At 35.5% G+C, this 18,711-nt stretch overlaps 2 protein-coding genes across 2 annotated transcripts; one reads left to right on the forward strand and one right to left on the reverse strand.

The window, feature by feature from the left end:
* Positions 1-633: 633 nt before the first annotated feature.
* On the reverse strand, positions 634-4,797 carry LOC111808281 (protein RBL-like). The gene is made up of 5 exons (XM_023694177.1): positions 4,659-4,797; positions 4,469-4,567; positions 2,355-3,433; positions 2,020-2,281; positions 634-908 (listed from the first exon to the last, which is right to left on the reverse strand). The coding sequence occupies exons 1-5, from the start codon at positions 4,675-4,677 to the stop codon at positions 709-711; spliced, it is 1,659 nt and encodes a 552-aa protein (XP_023549945.1). The 5' UTR covers positions 4,678-4,797; the 3' UTR covers positions 634-708.
* Positions 4,798-5,655: 858 nt separating this feature from the next.
* Positions 5,656-17,153, forward strand: LOC111803135 (DExH-box ATP-dependent RNA helicase DExH3). The gene is made up of 19 exons (XM_023687422.1): positions 5,656-6,080; positions 7,112-7,266; positions 7,347-7,434; positions 7,534-7,770; positions 8,496-8,591; positions 9,612-9,800; positions 9,932-10,091; positions 10,241-10,371; positions 10,928-11,098; positions 11,928-12,200; positions 12,542-12,736; positions 13,123-13,326; positions 13,439-13,508; positions 13,600-13,748; positions 13,961-14,269; positions 14,354-14,413; positions 15,415-15,567; positions 15,648-15,758; positions 16,220-17,153. The coding sequence occupies exons 1-19, from the start codon at positions 5,865-5,867 to the stop codon at positions 16,685-16,687; spliced, it is 3,435 nt and encodes a 1,144-aa protein (XP_023543190.1). The 5' UTR covers positions 5,656-5,864; the 3' UTR covers positions 16,688-17,153.
* The last annotated feature ends 1,558 nt before the right edge of the window (positions 17,154-18,711 follow it).

An 18,711-nucleotide genomic window follows, 5' to 3' on the forward strand; every position in this document is an offset into this window, starting at 1 on the left:
TCATAATAATTATTTTAAAACTTATAAATATTAAGATATATTTTGTTTTATTATCTATAGCATCTGTTTTCAAAATCTAAACCAATATTTTCATTTTTTTAATATTTTTTTTTTCTAAATTTGGCAAAAAAAAAAGTCTAATCATTCCTTAAAATTATAAAAACTACTAAGGCAATTGGTTGGAAATTTATTTTAAAATAATTATAAAATTTAAAGATGGAAGTAAAATATAGTAAAATATTTGGAAGTCAATATAAGAGAATTTAATTAAATGTACGAGAATTAAATACTTGTATTTTTAGTTTTTTTTTTATAAAAAAAAATAACATAATAAATTATTTCCCATTAATATTTTAACGGCAGCGGTAACATTTCCTGTGTTTACCCACCAAAAAAGTAACTTTTTTTTTTTAGATTATTTAATCAGAATATAAAAAATTAACGTTACCATAATTTATTTATAAACAACGTTATAACTAATAAAAATATATATCAAATAATTAAAACTGACTCAATTTATTTAAATAAAAGCAACTAAGATTGATATTTAAAATAAGTAATGATTAATTATTGGAACTTATAAGATATTTAAAATATTGGACCTTTTTTTTTTCATTAATATTGAAATACCAATTAAAAGCAATAATAATCAACTAAGATTAATTAATTTAATGCAATAAAATTAAAAAGGGCAGATTTTTTCTACTGCTATTCATCAGAATTGTCATCAACGTACGTACCATTGCTATTATCCTGATGAACCATGGACTTAGTTTTAAATTTTGACAATCTACCTGAAGGTTTAGAGGGTTTCTTCCCCTTCTCTGCTTGTAATTCCAGTCCTTTCTCTGATGGTTTTCGTTTTCGTTTCACCCGTGCTCCTCCTGCATCGTCTGGGTTATCTAACACTGCAAAACAAACCAACCCCTAGTTGAATAATGAAAAGATGATGGATGCCTCTTAACAAGGTTAGAGAGAAGAGCCAGTTTGATTACGATAAGGCTATAGAAAAGCTTTTGCAGCCGCTTGCATTACAATAGGTGATGAAAGATGAGTAACTACTTATGTAACAACACAAGCCTGTTATTAGTAGATATTGTTCTCTTTGGGTTTTCTCTTTCCGGCTTCTCCTCAAGGTTTTAAAACGTGTATTCTCCTCAAGGTTTTAAAACGTGTATGCTAGGGAGAAGTTTTTAGACCCTTATAAAGAATGTTTTGTTTCCCTCTCTAACCGATATGGGATCTCACAATCCACCCCCTTTAGGGCCCAAGTCCTCGCTGTCACTCGTTTCCTTCCTTCTCCAATCGATGTGGGATCTCACAATCCAATCTCTTTCGGGGCTCAGCGTCCTCGCTAGCACACCACTCAGTGTCCACTGGCATTCTCACTGGCACACTGCCCGGTGTCTGGTTCTGATACCATTTGTAACAGCCCAAGTCCACCACTGGAAGATATTGTCTTCTTTGGTTTTTCCTTCCGAGCTTCCCCACAAGGTTTAAAACATGTTTGTGAGGGAGAAGTTTCCACACCTTTATAAATAATGTTTCGTTCCCCTCTCCAACCAATGTGCGATCTCACAACTAAGGTTTTCTCAAAAGAAGAGGCCTTTGCCATCCAATTTTCTCTTGCATAGAACACCGTTGGGGGAGGAAGTATTTCATACCATAACATGAGAGACCTAAAGTCAGAACATATTATTCAGAGAAAAAAGATCATCAAGTTCGCTCAGATATCCCCGTTCCCTCGTTCAGATATCAAGTTCACTCATAAGGGCACCATTTATGTTCATTAACATGAATAATATCCTTTTAGATACTAGGAGACACTTAATTTAGCTGCGATATGTTTGTGCTTGCTTGAGTAACTGAACTGAGTTATGGTTTTATGCTAATTCCTTAAGAAACTGGGCCCAAGGGTTCTCTTTGTAGGGTAGCATACAAAACAAGATATGTAAATGGTATGTACCCAGCAACACACATTAGAAGAAAACACAATCAACTGAGCAAGTGAATTGTTACCTTCCAGTGGACTTGATGCATGATTGGTCGTACGGCCATTTACACCAGCCTCCTCTGAAGGTGGGGATCCGGAATTGTTATTTTCGATCATTTTTGAAGAAATCTCGATGCACTTATCCTGCTGCTCGATAATGTCGGGACATGGTATAGCTGGCAAGAAGCATAGTTCATCCTGTGAAGCATCTGAGTCACTGAAAGCTGAATCCTTCTCCACGTTTACGATATCGACTTCTTCATCTTCATTAACATCGGGTTCTTTCATCTGAAACCACGGATCTGTCATGTGACTAGGCAAGGAATCAAAAACTTAGGAAAAATAACAATTATAATCTCACCTTTTCGGTCTCGGGATTCAAATCAAATTCATCTTCTCTTTCCACGTATTCTTCGTTTTCCTCGAGCTCTTTAAAATCAGGAGCAAAAGCACTCCAATTCTCAGTATAATCTTTAGCCCAAATATAAATCAAGCCAGTAAGTGAAACAGAGACGACAATGGGATGAACGGGATGCCAGCCTAAATCAATCAATGCTTCCTTTGGCCCTTCGAGGATTTTTACGAGATAACCTGCTCGATCCCAAATGTAAATCTTGTGTTCGCCTTTGCTTGCAGAACCACCAACAACCCACTCACCATCACCACTAAAACAAGGTGCTTTCCAGTGCATTCTAGTGATAGAATCTTGAAACTCCCGGAAAAGAGTTAAACACTTTGTTCCAACAGCCTTCAGTTTCTCAGCACCGTCAAGCCCATCGAACTCTTTCGTAATTTCGTGAATGACTTTCAATCCATCTTTGTTGGGTAGGAGACTTTCATAGATTCTAATCGTTCTGTCGTTAGAATTAGTGAGAAGATATTGACCATTTCTACTAAATACTATGTTCTTCACAACAGCACCTCCAGAAATTGGAACCATGGCCTCTATCTGAACTCTTTCGTAATCTATCACAAGTATTTCACCTTTTGAATTTCCTACATAAACTAGGTCGCCATACTTGTTAAAGCAAGCCGCTGTCGGGGTAAAAGGCGGAGTTCCATCAGATACTTTGCCACGAGAAGAAGCTGTATCTGCATCAGAAATACAAACTGGAAGTAGAGTTGTGCTTCCCGTCTTTAAGTCGACAATCATAGGAGCAGATGAGAGAGGGCATGCCAAGCAGAGAGATGGATTAGAAGATCCAGGATGCAGACGAGCTTGTAAAGGGGTCTGTTGCAGAGTTATGCGGTTTACCTTCTCCCCCTTGAGAACGTTCCACAGTGTTAACGACCTATCGGCAGCAGATACAAGAATTTGATGGTCATATTTTGACCAACAGACACTCGTAATTGCAGAAACACAATCTTTATCTTTAAGCTCCTTAGCGATGCCTCTGGTCTCAAAATCCCAGATAACACAGTTTCCATCAGAGCATCCAGCTGCCAATAGTAACGTCAAAGCATTAATATTTACCGGGTATTGCCTAAAATTGTAATAACCTAAGCCCACTGCTAGTAGATATTGTCCACTTTGACCCATTACGTATCGCCATCAGTCTCACAGTTTTAGAACGCGTCTACTAGGGAGAGGTTTCCACACCCTTATAAGGAATGCTTCGTTTCTCTCTCCAACTGATATGGGATCTCACAATCCACGGGCCAGCGCCCTATGTCTGACTCTGATACCATTTGTAACAACCCAAGCCCACCGCTAGTAGACAATGTTTGCTTTGACCCATTACGTGTCGTTATCAACCTCACGGTTTTAAAACGTATCTACTAGGAAGAAGTTTCCACACACTTATAAAAAATGCTTCATTTCCCTCTCCAACTAACTAGGGATCTCACAAAAATGGTTTCCACAAACCAAGAAACTCATCTAATCAACACCAGTGTCAATATGACATGAAACTCAAAAGTGACACTACCACATGCTTATTTGAGCTGAATCAAGAAACAACACAGAATTAGACTGTCCTTTTTCTTTGAGATAAGAAGAAAAAACTTGAAAATGTAAACGTATAGTGTATACCCCATAAATCAAGCATATTCAACCTCCTTTCGTCAATACACAATGAAATTAGTTCTTTAATCTTGAATCTTAACTATTGAAGCCTCTTTTTGTAGTTTTTGCTCCTTCTCTCTTGGGCTCTTGTCTCAGTGAAAGAGGTTATCCATTCAAAAGGAGAAGAAACACAAGTAATAACATGGAAACCTAGCTAAGCAAAGGGGATTACAAGGACATTTTGAATCATTTACCACACTCTCATGGCTCATTCCTGCTCGCCAGCATAACAAAATCAATATTAACAATCAAAGCATGAACTAAAACAAAACCGAGCCATATAATCATCAACGCAGCAAAAACCCAAAAATCACAAAAACAACATTGAAGTTTTCTTCCTGAAAGACGCTTCTAACAGCCAAGTCGTCCAGGAAAAGAGATTCATGTAAGGCGAAGACAGCCATGGATACCTGCTAGAAGAGTACCGCGACGATTAAAGGCGATGCATTTCATCACGCCATGTTCGAGAAACTCTTCTATAACCTCCGGGAAATCTCCTTGAAGCGGATCTTCGCATACAGAATGAAGTGAAATAAATACCAGAGAAAAAAAAAATCGAAATTAGGAGGATGAATGGGGGAGGAAAAGGCAGGAACTCACCAATTATTGGGGCATTCATGGAGGTGAAGAAGCCAGAACTGAAATGTGAAGTGAAGTGAGGTTGGGTTCGTAAGCGAAGTGGAAGAACAGAAAGAAGAAGGGCGAGGAGGGAACAGTCGGCGCCAAAAGCCCTTCTCAATTAATTGCTTTTCTTTTTTTCTTTCTTTTATAGTTATATATATATATATATATACCTCCCTTAAACTAAAAATAAATAAATAAAAAGACCGTTTTAAAATGCATATGGGGCCTACTGTCTCATTGTCATCCTACCCGTGTCTAGTGTCTGGTGTCACAATCACACTCTTGATGTCAGCGGACTTGCGATTGTGCAGCACTCACTTTCTAATAAACGAGCTAAGCCCATTCGTTCTTACGTCGCCTACAGTCAAGCGACGTATGCTCGAGCCTCTAGCTTCGATTTAAGAATAAGGTTTTAGAAAACTAGGGTTGAGAGAGATTATGCAAGCAAGAGAGTAACAACAACCGCTCACAGTATATAACTATTGGTAGGGAGAAGTTGAGAATTAGTCATATATCCTATAGTACATTTTGAGTCATTTCATGTTTGGCAAGTCTAGACATTATTATTTCCGAAACATTATAGTTCCTATAAATACAAGAGTAAAATAATAGAACATGGAAAGACATAAAGAGTTTGGTTTGTCACGGGCAACGCGCCTTGGACGAGTATGACCGTGACACCTGACTCTAATACTATTTGTAATACTACAAGCTCAATGCTAGCATATATTTTTTATTTTGACCCGTTATATATCAATATCAACCTCACCGTTTTTAAAAATTTCACGGTTTTATAAGAAAATTTTAGTTTGAGTAAATTTGTGTGATAATTAAAATGTTAAAATTGAAATATTTTTAAAATTAAATAATAAATTTAGGTTAGTAGTTTGAAGTGTAATATATGATGAAATCAAAAAATTTATTTAACCAAATTTGATATATATATATATAAGAACTTAGCGATGGGATTTTAATTGGGAAGGAGCCGCGAAGTTGGAAGGCGGCAATCGAAGGCGAACTAGTGACTCAATCAGTGTCGAACTGTTTGATATTTCTAGTCGGGAATCGCCTTGCTGCCGGAGCCGGAGGCATAGTTCGAAACCCATCAGAGAACGAATGATCAGTGCGATGAAGGGATACCATTCCGGCTTCCATGACTGAGTCTGAGTCTTCTCTGTTAGAATGCATAATTTCAAGCGACTTCCAAATGTTCTCTTAGTATTATCGAAGAACATCAACTGCGACCTGTCTAACAAGTACGGCCTCGCTGTGAGGCCACTTAAACTGCTTCTACAGTCTCATTCGTATTCTGTTTCCCGAGTCTGGCGAGGTTCGTATCATTATGCTGCGGAGCAATTCTCGGACGATGAGTACGAGTGCGACGTTGAGAACAATACGGTAGGTTATTTACTTCTGTATTGCTATGCATATGTTCGTTTAAATGGAAGTGGAGTTTTTGTTTGAGATTGTGGTATTTCTATTCATTTCGTAGTCTGAGAGCAATCACTTCTTTTTAGTTCGTCTAAAATTTCGTTGAAATGCCAGTTTCTTGAAGAGTCCAAGGGGCTATAGATTAAGGTTTTGCTTTCCTGCACTTTTCGATGTATTTGGTCCCGTATCAATTAAAATTCGATGGCTCGGATCCGTATTTTTTTATCTTGAGGGCTTTAGATTTTGTCGTCAGAATTTGTAGGCTCTCGCATTAGTCTGAATGAAGGCGATGCATCCCTTGGAGCGGGTTTAGTCTGGCAGTTCCTTGTTGAGCTGTTGGCGTGCATAGGAACTCAAGCTCGGTCCTTAATTTGGCGCATAGAGTGGTTTGGACGAGCGGCATCTTTTAATATCATCATGGCATATGGGCTGTCTCGATTAGACTTGTCTGAGTTTAGTCGCAAAGCGTTGGACTTGGACTGAAACATTATAGTCAGACATAGGCGCGTAACTCGGTAGCTATATAAATATACAACATCTCTCGTCACTTTCATGGTCTGCTAGATTTTGTACTAATAGATATTTTCTGTTAAAGAAATAGATGTCCACATGCCATCACAACACTGTTTAAAAAATATGGTGCATTATAACCAGACGTCGCTGATATTGTACTCACTATTGTGCCTTTTGCTCGAAAGAGCTAACTTTTTGGATGTTTATCCATGCTTCAACCTTCTATTTGTTATAAACCAAAAGGAATCACGGAGTGATGGTGTTCTATTCAAGTGTCAACTCATAAAATATGGGCTATGTAACATATGCATCAAAAATTTAGTATATTTATCATCAATTTAATAGAGAAATTTAATTGCAGTTCTGGACACAGAGTAAGTTGATGGTTATTTCCCGAATATTGTTATTACTTATACTATCGTCTCTCTTAGTTTGTACTTTGTGTTCATTTATTTTTAAAGCTAGTTATTGTTACAAAATTTCAGGCCTCATCTTCTGTGGCCAACATCGATGAGTGGAAATGGAAACTTAGCTTGCTATCTCGAAATGAGAAGGATCAAGAGATCATCTCAAGAGATAACAGAGACAAGAGAGACTTTGAGCAGATCTCAAACCTTGCCAAAAAGATGGGGCTCTACTGGTAGATGGGAACTTTATTTATATATTATATATATATATTTAAATATTTCAGTTTAGTTAGAATTTGCTTTGCATTGGCAGTTCAATGTATGGAAAAGTGGTTGTTGCGAGTAAAGTTCCCCTTCCTAACTACCGACCAGATTTGGATGATAAACGACCACAAAGAGAGGTAACAATCTATTTGACTTGAAAAGTTTGATTACAGTACCTCTTGTATCGAGGATCATTCCATTGGAAAAAAAAAACCTTAGCTTTCTTATATGTGCAGGTTGCTATTCCTTTAAGTTTGCAAAGGAGGGTTGAAGGTTTACTACAGGAACATTGTGATCGCATTCGGTTAAGTTCTGCAAAGGCTAATGAGATTTCAAATGATGCCAAGTCTATCGACGAGGTTAAAGATGTTAATACGGATGAATATGGAAATTCTTATCTTGATGAGTCTGTGATGGAAAAGGTACTTCAGCGGAGGAGTTTACGGATGCGAAATATGCAAAGAGCATGGCAGGTAATGAAACCAATGCTCCACATTGAGTAACATGTACTTGTAAATTTGAATAACAGAAATCTGTATGCCCCTGCCCACAAAATATTCACTATTTTGAGAATTGAGAGAAATTTTTAGATCTCCAATATTGGATGCAGTAAGTGGTTATATTATAGCTTGCCGTCTTATTTTTTCTGGCTTAAATAACGGATGATGCTAACATCCAGACTATGGTTGTCAAACATGTTTCTTTGCTGTTTTTACTTTCTGGTTCATATTCATGTGCAATTTGTGCTCAATGCTGTTCCGTTTTATTTTTTCTTGCAAGTATGGAAGACTGCTTTGAGATTAGGCTCATAATAAGAACAATAATTATTTTTTAGTTTTCACATTTATCTATTTAAAGCCTTTTGTAGACCAGTTGGTTCGGTACTTATATGATTAAAAATATTATTTTAGAACAGTATGTCCATTGTAGAAAGGGACAGTCCATTATGCATGCATAAGACCATGGACAAGATATCCGGACACCGCTCCTCTATGCTTCGAGTGCAGGCATCACTTTCTTAACAATTTTAATCCCAAGCTTCCATTTCCAAGTTTCTTTTTCCTATACTTCTTATTTCAATGTGCATTTTGAGCACTGCCTTGGGAGTCTCACTAGCGATAAAGGCATTTTAGCTAAAAACTTATATTTTGATGATATTACTTACAGATCTGACTTACGTATGCTTCATTATTGACAGGAATCACCTGAAGGGAGGAAGATACTGGATTTCAGGAGATCTCTGCCAGCATTCAAGGAGAAGGAAAGGCTACTCCAGGCAATAGCACAAAATCAGGTTTTCTTAGAAATTGTCAACTATTTATTATATTTTTGCTCAATTCAATCAAAGATCAAGTGAGTCCTCGCCACTAACAACTTAATGTTATACTGTTTTTGTTCCTGTTGAAGAGGCAAGGTTTAAATGTCTCAAAAGTTTGTGTTCCTGCTGAAGAGGAAAGGTTTAAATGTCTTGAGGCAAAGTGAAGCAAAATTCTAAATTGAAATTAAAAAAAGCATCTGATAGAAATATATAGAAAATATGACCATATATATTTGAAAAGAATCACATACTTTTAATGCCATTTACTTGCCTCATGAATAATTTCATTACCCTCATGAACAGTAAAGGAGGGAGAATGGATTTCAAAAACCCATTTTACTTTTCAGTATTGTCATCCTATCCTAAATATACAGATTTGTTTAGAAAATTTTGATTTATTTTTTTGTTTAAAAACATTTATTTCATTGACATCCTTATATAATGGTTTTCTTTTTAATTTTCTTTTATATTGAATCTCATAGCAATCCTGCGTGAGATGGCTGTATTGTCCACAGATTCGTACTTTCTTTTGTTACAAACAATACCAATAAAAGATGAATTATTATGAATACAAAAGTTTGTTCAGGATACTGTGGAACAGTTTTATTTTTTTTATTTTTTATTTTTAAATTCAACACTTCTTGATGTGTTCCTAAAGCCTTCTGTGAACTTTTCTCATGGTGTTTGATGAGTTTTTAAAAGAGTACCAAAGTTTGTTGCCTACCCTCACCTTTATTTTATTTTATTTTATCATTTATTAAGTTATCACATAATTTTCTTGCCTACCCTCACTTTTTTTTTTTTGTCTGCCAAGCTCTTGATTGGGAAGGGTACATGGTTATCCAATCTCGTGTACATTCTTATAACTTGTATTCATAAAAAAGTTCTATAATTGTTCTCTTTGCAAAATGCCAAAGAGTTCGAAGTTTCTTTGTTTCTTTGATAGTAATAAGTGTAATCTCCATTTGATTGTTCATTCCATTGTTTTGATGGTAGGTAGTAGTTATATCTGGAGAAACTGGATGCGGTAAGACTACACAACTTCCTCAGTACCTACTAGAATCAGAAATCGAAACTGGTCGAGGAGCTTTCTGTAGCATAATATGCACTCAGCCCCGAAGAATCTCTGCTATGGCTGTTTCTGAAAGAGTATCCATAGAGCGAGGAGAACCCCTTGGTGAAACAGTGAGCCTTCTCTCCTCCACAGTGCTTGCTTATGCATGCAAATAATTCATTAACTTCATGAACTTTAGTACATTCTGAACTTTGTTACTCTTAGTTTTCACTTCCATACCACATCAAAGATTTTTTTGTAGGTTGGCTATAAAGTTCGATTAGAAGGTATGAAAGGGAAAAACACCCATCTCTTGTTTTGCACCAGTGGTATATTACTTCGGAGGCTTCTAAGTGACCGTAATCTAAATGGGATTACTCATGTCTTTGTGGATGAAATTCACGAGCGAGGCATGAATGAAGGTTTGGTTTTTAGGTTCTTTGACATTTTCTAAACATTTTTTTTTGTATAACTGACTTTTATTGGGAAGAACAAAAGATATGGCCTCTTTTGCTTCTGATGTCTATTCTTAAGTATTGTTAATCTCCTTATCCAATTGATTTTGTTTCAGATTTTCTGTTGATTGTCTTGAAGGATCTACTTCCACGCCGCCGGGATTTAAGATTAATCTTGATGAGTGCCACTTTAAATGCTGAACTTTTTTCCAGTTATTTTGGAGGAGCACCAACTATTCATATCCCAGTGAGTTAAAGCTTGATACCTCTCATGGATAAAATTGTTTGTTGTTTGCCAGGTTTGATGTTGCAGTTCTTTGGTAGGTTTCCACGTTTTAGTTTTACACTTGATGCCTTTTAGGATTGTTCCTTGGAGACTGGACTGCATGTTTTATTTCTAACTAGAGATGTTAGAACTTGATGTATGACAGTTGAAAGAGAGAAGCAAAAGAAAGTGAAAAGAGTGAAAAAGTGAGCAGAGGCTCAATCAAATTGCATAATGTTTAATTCATCCATGTCTTAAGAGCTTTGCCTTTTTTTTTATATGTTTTCAAATAGGATGCATGCAAAACATTTTACTTGCTACAACTATGATATTTGTTGCATTTTCTCATGAATTTCGCATTTTCCCATGTAATATGCGTTATATAATCCATTTGGGAATTATATATCCTGCATGCTCCATTTTACATCTTGCACTAATTTGGATATAATTGGAGATTAGCTTTGCATTATTTGAGGTCACTGCATGTTTAAATATTTGTTTCATGGGTTCACTATTTTTAAGTGCCTATTTTTGTCAGGGTTTTACATTTCCAGTGAGGGCGTACTTTTTGGAAGATGTGTTAGAAGTAACTGGCTATAAGTTGACATCTTTCAACCAAATTGATGATTATGGCCAAGAGAAAACGTGGAAAACACAGAAACAATTAGTTCCGCGAAAAAGGAAAAACCAAATCACTACTCTTGTTGAGGTATATGTACATCATTTTTTTCACATTTGTTGGTCTTTTTCCATTTCTTTCAAGTTTGAATATTTTTGCCTGCATTTGAAGAAATGAATATTAACAATGGCGATAATCTTAAATATTTGATAGTTTCCTTTAATGCATTTTCTTCAGTACTAGTTTGTGTGGCTCGTAAGAAGTTCAATATAATACAAGAGCTTGTTACACTAGAACGTTCCAATTTTTAAATTTAAGTTGGTTTCGTACTTTGTTTGAGTAGCGGCCAATTTATTGTAGCTTTATCAGTTGTTTTTTGTCATGATCTGTTTTCTTGGAGTCAAGGTAGAAGGTAAACTCTGAGCCTAAGTGGTTTGAATTTATGAATGGTTGAGAAAAAATCCCTTCAGATAGTTGTAAAACCTGATTAAAGATGAAGAAATCGAATGGGGATTCATCTCCTAGAAATGAAGGGATTGGATTTTGACGAAAAAGTCTTCGCTGAAATTTTTATTTAGATGTGCGCAAAAGATTTTTCAAGAAAGAGTTGGGAATATGAAGTTTCTAATGTGATCTCTGAATTTTAAGCAGTTTTAAAATGGTCAAGGGCATGAATTTAATCAACCTATCCATGCATTTAGATTGGTTAGATCATATTGCCCACGTACATACCTTTTACTATATTCTTTCATCTTGAGCACATCAATTAATAATTTTCCCATTAGATATGGGTTGCATGCATAAAAAATTGGATTTGATAATAACATTCAATGAGTAGAAGTACCTGTGTAGTTGTATCTCTTGAAGGTTTGTGCTACGATAGCAGCGTGGTCTATCTCACTTTGTTTCTCTTACTTAGGATGCTCTTGATAAATCAACCCTGGGAAATTACAGTTCAAACACACGAGATTCTCTCTCATCCTGGATGCCTGATTGCATAGGTTTTAATCTTATTGAGGCTGTTTTGTGCCACATATGTCGTAAGGAGAGACCTGGTGCAGTTTTGGTATTCCTTACTGGATGGGAGGATATTAGCAGTTTGAGGGATCAACTGAAAGCTCATCCACTTTTAGGGGATCCAAACAGGGTTTTGCTTTTGACATGCCATGGTTCAATGGCAACATCTGAACAGGTTGGTTGGGGTTTATTTATTTTTCCGAGTGTATTGTAAAACTAAGTAGATTTCTTCTGTTGTAATATTTTTGAATTATCAAGGTCATGGTGTAGAAAGAGAAAAAAAAGAAAAAAAGAAAAAAGAAAAGAGCATTATTGGAAAAGCACCGATGTGAAGCACAGTAACTTGATACATCTGTGAACAATTTGCCAGCTTCCGTTGTATTGAAATTTTCTTCACTCTACTGCTGAACATATTTTCGGAGACAATTGATAATTATTACCACTGATCTCTCTCTCTCTCTCTCTAAGAACCACTTGTTTCTTGAAATGCTCACCATTTCTTTTCCGTTTCTACAGAGACTCATATTTGAGAAAGCCCCTCAGAACGTCCGCAAAGTAGTTCTTGCCACTAATATGGCAGAGGCAAGCATCACAATAAATGATGTTGTTTTTGTTATTGACTGTGGAAAGGCAAAAGAAACCACGTATGATGCGTTAAACAATACACCTTGTCTATTACCTTCATGGATATCACAGGCATCTGCTCGGCAAGTAAGTCAACTTTCTTTCCTAATTGACATAAAATAAATTAGTCCAATTAGTACAATAACCTAATCCAAATATTAAAAATATTTGTTATTACAAAAATTGATTGAACTCAAAACATAAAACTCATTTGGAACTTGTAATGGAATTTAGAAAGCTTCTTCCTCTTATATGGAACTTGAAGTGGAATTTAGAAAGTCTCTTTTTGATATTATATTTATATTGAGTGGGGCGGGTCGGGGAATTGGGTGGGGTGGGGAATATAATCTCCGTCCCCCGCCTCATTTAGCTAACAGAGAGAAATCTCTCCTCACTTCCTCTCCTAAAATTCCTCTGCCTTGTTATGGGCGGGTCTCCGTGGTCGATCTTTTGATAATGGTTCTTTGTTGCAGAGAAGGGGACGGGCTGGCCGTGTTCAACCTGGAAAATGTTATCATCTTTACCCAAAATGTGTTTTTGAAGCATTTTCTGAGTATCAACTTCCTGAACTTTTGAGAACTCCACTGAATTCCCTCTGCCTTCAAATAAAAAGTCTGCAGGTTCCGAGTGTAGGAGAATTCTTGTCATCTGCTCTACAGCCACCAGAGCCCTTGGCTGTAAGTTACTTTGTGTATCTCTTTTTTTTTTATTTGTTGATCAGTTGTTTGTTCTCTTTTACAGAAGATTCCATTCATAAATGAGAACAGGGGCTCATTTGTTATTTGACAGGTACAAAATGCCATTGGTTTTCTAAAGATGATTGGGGCATTTGATGAGAAGGAAAACTTGTCAAATCTCGGTTAGTTGTTCTTCTTGCATGATATTATAAACATATTATTCTGATCCTATTACTAAGTTTGTTCCATCTTCAACTTCCTGGTTTTGAATAGGAAAATTTTTGTCAATGCTTCCCGTTGACCCTAAGCTAGGAAAAATGCTGGTTATGGGTGCTATCTTCCATTGCTTTGATCCTATCCTTACTATAGTTTCCGGCCTTAGTGTCAGAGATCCTTTTCTTCTGCCTCAGGACAAAAAAGATGTAAGTATCATTTTATTAAAGTATGCTTAAATTACGCTGTTTGTAACTAATTCTTCCATGCTTTGATAGATATTGGGTGGCTGTTTGTAATTAATTATTCCTTTGAGGAAAAGATAATTTGGAACTCTACCCTCGCACCCAATATGCACTTGGACACATGCACACCCACCAAGTAGAATTTGCAGGTTTACATTGTTGTTTCCGTGATTCAGTTAGCTGGGACAGCCAAGGCTAGATTTTCTGCAAAGGACTACAGTGATCATATGGCACTTGTTCGTGCTTACGAGGGATGGAAAGATGCAGAAAGAGAAGGGTCATCCTATGAGTACTGCTGGAGGAACTTCCTCTCTGCCCAAACACTTCAGGCAATTGATTCCCTTAGAAGACAGTTTAGCTTCATTTTAAAGGATGCAGGAATAGTTGATTTAGATGGTAGCACGAGCAATAAGTTAAGCCATAACCAGTCTCTTGTTCGTGCAATCATTTGTTCTGGTCTCTTTCCTGGCGTAGCATCTGTTGTGGTAAATGAAACTAATTTCTGTAGAGACACCTGTTTAATCATCCTTTTCTTCCTCTCCTGAGTATTTCTTTTCATGTATATGCAGCACAGAGAGACTTCCATGTCTTTCAAAACCATGGATGATGGCCAGGTCTTACTATATGCGGTAAGTCTGAAACTGGCAGCCCCTTGCGTTAACTACCCGTATATTGACACGACAAATATTTTCTATTTATATTTTTCATTTGAATGCATTTAGTTGCACTTTCTGTGATTGTGTCTTAGACATCTGAACTGCAGTCAGAAAGAGGATTTAGGAACAAGTAAAAGCTGCTATTAAATATATATCTAATTGGGATCTTATCCAAGAACACAATTTTTCATGAATACTCCCCAATATTGTTCAATTCCATGGAATGAGGATAGCTCTTAGCCTCTATTGTATAACATCAACATAATGAAGTCTAAACAAAGATCCAATGTATAACACCAGTATAATGAGATCCAAACAAGACATTGTGGATCCAGTTGTAAAGAATATTTATTTCTATCGTAATTCTTATTTTTCTAAGGGAAAAAAATCATTGAAATTTGCCAACCACTATCACAACGATTCTCGGTAATTATGCAAATTTGACTGCCTTTATTATAGTAGTATATTTGGTTCACTAAGCATCACCCATTTATTTCATTTGACATTTTTTGTTATATGTACCAATACTTGCAACTTACATGCCTTTCTCCAGTAGGATTTTTTTATTTATTTATTTGCTTGCATATGATTGCTGGAAGAGTGTGGCTGCACCAGAAATTACAACGTTTGGATATTTATACTGATTCTAGTTTGCAATGTGCATACATCATATTTTTGTTTGCAGTATCTACATGTGATAGTTGTTGGCTTTGCATTTTCTGATTAAGACTTTGAACCTTTGTGGATATTCAATATGACTTCTAGAAGTTATTAGTTTCGGATCCTCTTTATCAAACATTTGTTTTTATCACAGATATTCTGTGCTTTATTACAATATGTTGCATTGTCATGGTAGGTTTAATTGAAGTTTCAAATAAGTATGATTTGTAAAAGACTTCTGGAATTTCAAATCCATTATTTTGTCGAACGCTTCTGTGTTGTAGTAATCTAACATTTCAATGATTCTGCTTCAGAATTCTGTAAATGCGCGTTATGATACAATTCCCTTCCCATGGCTGGTATTCGGCGAGAAAGTGAAGGTCAACACAGTTTTCTTACGAGATTCCACTGGCATATCTGATTCGATGCTGATTCTTTTTGGTGGAGCAGTGAAATGTGGTGTACAGGTGATCTATCCTGGGTCAGCACTTTTTGTGAAAGAGTTGCATTTTTCTGGTGTCTAAGACCATTCACATCTCCTTTTCAGGCTGGTCATTTGAAAATGTTGAATGGCTACATTGAATTCTTTATGGATTCTAGTTTGGCGGAATGCTATTTGCAACTCAAAGAAGAACTTGATAAGCTTATTGAAAACAAAGTAAGTTTCATTTGAGAATCATTTCCGCTATTGGATCTAATTATATCATCACAAGTATGGAGTTCATATCTCAACTGCTAGTACTATGCAACAGATGATGACATATGATTCCGTTGGTCAATCTTTCTACTCCTTATGTTGCAAGTCAGTTCACCAGTGGCACTAATGTTTTGAGAAGTAATGCATGTTAAAATTTTACCGATTACTACATATTTTGTCCATAAATTGCTACCAAGAAAATTACTGGAAAGCATGGAGATCTTCATTTTATGGTGAAGTTTATAATGAAAATGGTCAAAAAGTCAATGCTCCTTCGTTTGGGTAAACTTTATTCCTACTTCTGTGTTGTGGCCCTAGTTTATTATCTGAACATATTGTTTGATTAAGATATTACTTCAAAGATACATCCTGCTCCCCAGTTTTAGAAAAGGTAAGTTAATTTGATGGTTGTGTCATTTCAGCTTCAGAATCCGGGGCTTGACATTCTCAAGGAAGGCAAGTATCTTGTTCTTTCTGTTCAAGAGTTGGTGTCCGGTGACCAATGCGAGGGGAGATTTGTCTTCGGTCGGGAAAGTAGGAAGCAGGTGTCTACCGACGACAAATTCACAAGGGATGGCTCCAACCCAAAGAGCTTGCTACAAACCTTGCTAATGAGGGCAGGACATACCCCTCCAAAATACAAAACCAAACACCTCAAAACAAATGAATTCAGGGCGCTGGTTGAGTTTAAGGGAATGCAATTTGTGGGTAAGCCTAAGAAAAACAAGCAGCTTGCAGAGAGGGATGCTGCCATAGAGGCTCTAGCTTGGTTGACACACACCTCGGACAACAACACTAATTCAGACGACGACTCTCCTATTGATGTAACTGATAACATGCTAAAACTCCTTGGCAAACGAAGGCGGTCTAAAGGTCGCCCTGGTTATTGACATGATAAGAGAGAAGCAAATGGTTCTCCAGTTGCAAGTTCTACTCTCCTTCAACTAGCAGCAGACGGATTTGCTTCAACTTAAGTGTCTAAAAGTTCCTACTGAGCTTGCCTGTTGTATGTGCATAAGGACTCACAGAACTTCGACTCCGTGCTGCTGAGTACGAAAACGAGATACGGTCTTTGAGGTAATATGCAACGTTTAAACCCGTTGAACGACAAGAGAACAAATGGAAGCATGATATCCTGATAACTTATTTATAGCATTGATGGAGCTGGTGTATAGCTCTCAAAATTTAGGAGATTGAGTGAGCTAGGATATTGACACAGCGTTGTTGAATAAGTTAGTTTTAGTTTATATGTTTTGCTGTGATAGATCTGTTTATTTGGGACTCATGTCAATGTTCAATCAAACTGATGTATTATTATTTTTAACAACATAATACTAAAATTGCAATTTTTATGTTCCTCAAACCAATCCGATAAATTCTCTATAAGCTTAATGATGTTGTTTCGGGATAATCCATTATTTATTTACTACTAACCAATTAAGAATTTTTAGATGTACTAGTACTACCATGTGCATCTTTAATGGCGTCATTCGTTCTCTCAAGAGGTCACAATTACCCCGAGCGAACATAGTAATGATGAGGAACACATTTTTGCTATTCTACAAGTACTTATACTTGCTATGCTATTATTCGAAATTGAGTTGATGATTGAATTGAATATACTACCTTTAATTTATATCGGAACCTCACTCCTACCCGATTAATGAAAAATAATAATCACACACCAATTTCTTTTTATATAATTCACCAATTTGTATTTTTTATTTTTTTTTAATTCATCGAGTATGTGGAGGTTAATTATTGGTGAAAAAATAGGCATAAAGTTAGTGGGTGTTGGATTCTTCACAAAGGGAAAGGATTTGTGCATTCACAATTGATTGCACAGAATAATCAAATGATGTAACCCTTCAAACTCAGATTTAAAGCTGAAAATAGTGTTTTTATAATATTCTTAAAAAACCTTTAACGTTTTAAAATATTATATATATATATATATATGGAGGGGGAATATTAACCCTAATTTATTTATTTATTTTTTTGTAAAAAGTTAATTTCATCTCATTAAATTGTAATGAACTTATTTTTTCTATTCTAACAAATAGCTACCTACCTAATAATTGGAAATATTCATTTAAAATATTTCTAAATTTAAACAAATGTTTTATTATTCATCTTTTTTTCTAATTCATTCACTCATTTTAATAAACAGAAAATAAAATACTTTATTTATATTGGTTGGTGTACATTAGCACTGATAAAAAAATTTATTTTAAAAATCATTCACAATTTTACTTTCACAAGAACGCCATACCTTTACTTACACGGGTCATAAAATAACCCATAAATTTTTAAGATAAATTTCGAAGCCTATAATATTCGATCAAACAAACGAAACTTAGTGATGATCTTTGAGTGGAAGGGGGAATTAGGGATTAGATTAAAGCGAAGTAAAAGGTTGGATTCTTTTTGTTAACTCCAAAGTGTATATATTTCTTATGTTTTTTTTTATAATAATAATTAAAAAAAAAAAAAAAACCTAAATTCAACTTTGGAATCTTTTCTTCAAATTAATATTCCATTTGATCTTCTTACCTAATATATATATATATATATATATATAATTAATTAATTAAATTTAGTATTATTAAATAAATAGTTTTTTTTAAGTCGAGTCAACGATACTTTAAAATTGCACTAAATTTTTTCTTCTACTATTTAAATCTTATTTTAAAAGGTCGTTTCACAACTATCATGAGACAAAATGAATGATATTTGAATTAAAAATTAATTACTTAAAAAGTTTTGAGGAGGGAAGGAATATTATTATTTTATATATTTTTAAAATTTATTTAAATTTTGTAGCTAAATGTAATGCTTGGTATTATTATGTTTTAATATCTATTTAAAGCGCACATTATAAACGTAATACCATATACTAATTTAAAGAATTAAA

This window comes from Cucurbita pepo, chromosome LG01 (genome assembly GCF_002806865.2).
Source record: "Cucurbita pepo subsp. pepo cultivar mu-cu-16 chromosome LG01, ASM280686v2, whole genome shotgun sequence".
NCBI lineage: Eukaryota > Viridiplantae > Streptophyta > Magnoliopsida > Cucurbitales > Cucurbitaceae > Cucurbita > Cucurbita pepo.

Excerpts from the sequence above, each read along its gene's own strand:
- LOC111803135 (XM_023687422.1), top strand. The coding sequence starts at position 5,865 with ATGCATAATTTCAAGCGACTTCCAAATGTTCTCTTAGTATTATCGAAG. Across the intron at positions 7,435-7,533 it reads ATAAACGACCACAAAGAGAG|GTTGCTATTCCTTTAAGTTT; the intron begins GTAACAATCTAT and ends TTATATGTGCAG. Across the intron at positions 11,099-11,927 it reads AAATCACTACTCTTGTTGAG|GATGCTCTTGATAAATCAAC; the intron begins GTATATGTACAT and ends TCTCTTACTTAG.
- LOC111808281 (XM_023694177.1), bottom strand. Across the intron at positions 3,434-4,468 it reads TCGCGGTACTCTTCTAGCAG|CTGGATGCTCTGATGGAAAC; the intron begins GTATCCATGGCT and ends TACTATTGGCAG. Across the intron at positions 2,282-2,354 it reads TGAATCCCGAGACCGAAAAG|ATGAAAGAACCCGATGTTAA; the intron begins GTGAGATTATAA and ends CCGTGGTTTCAG.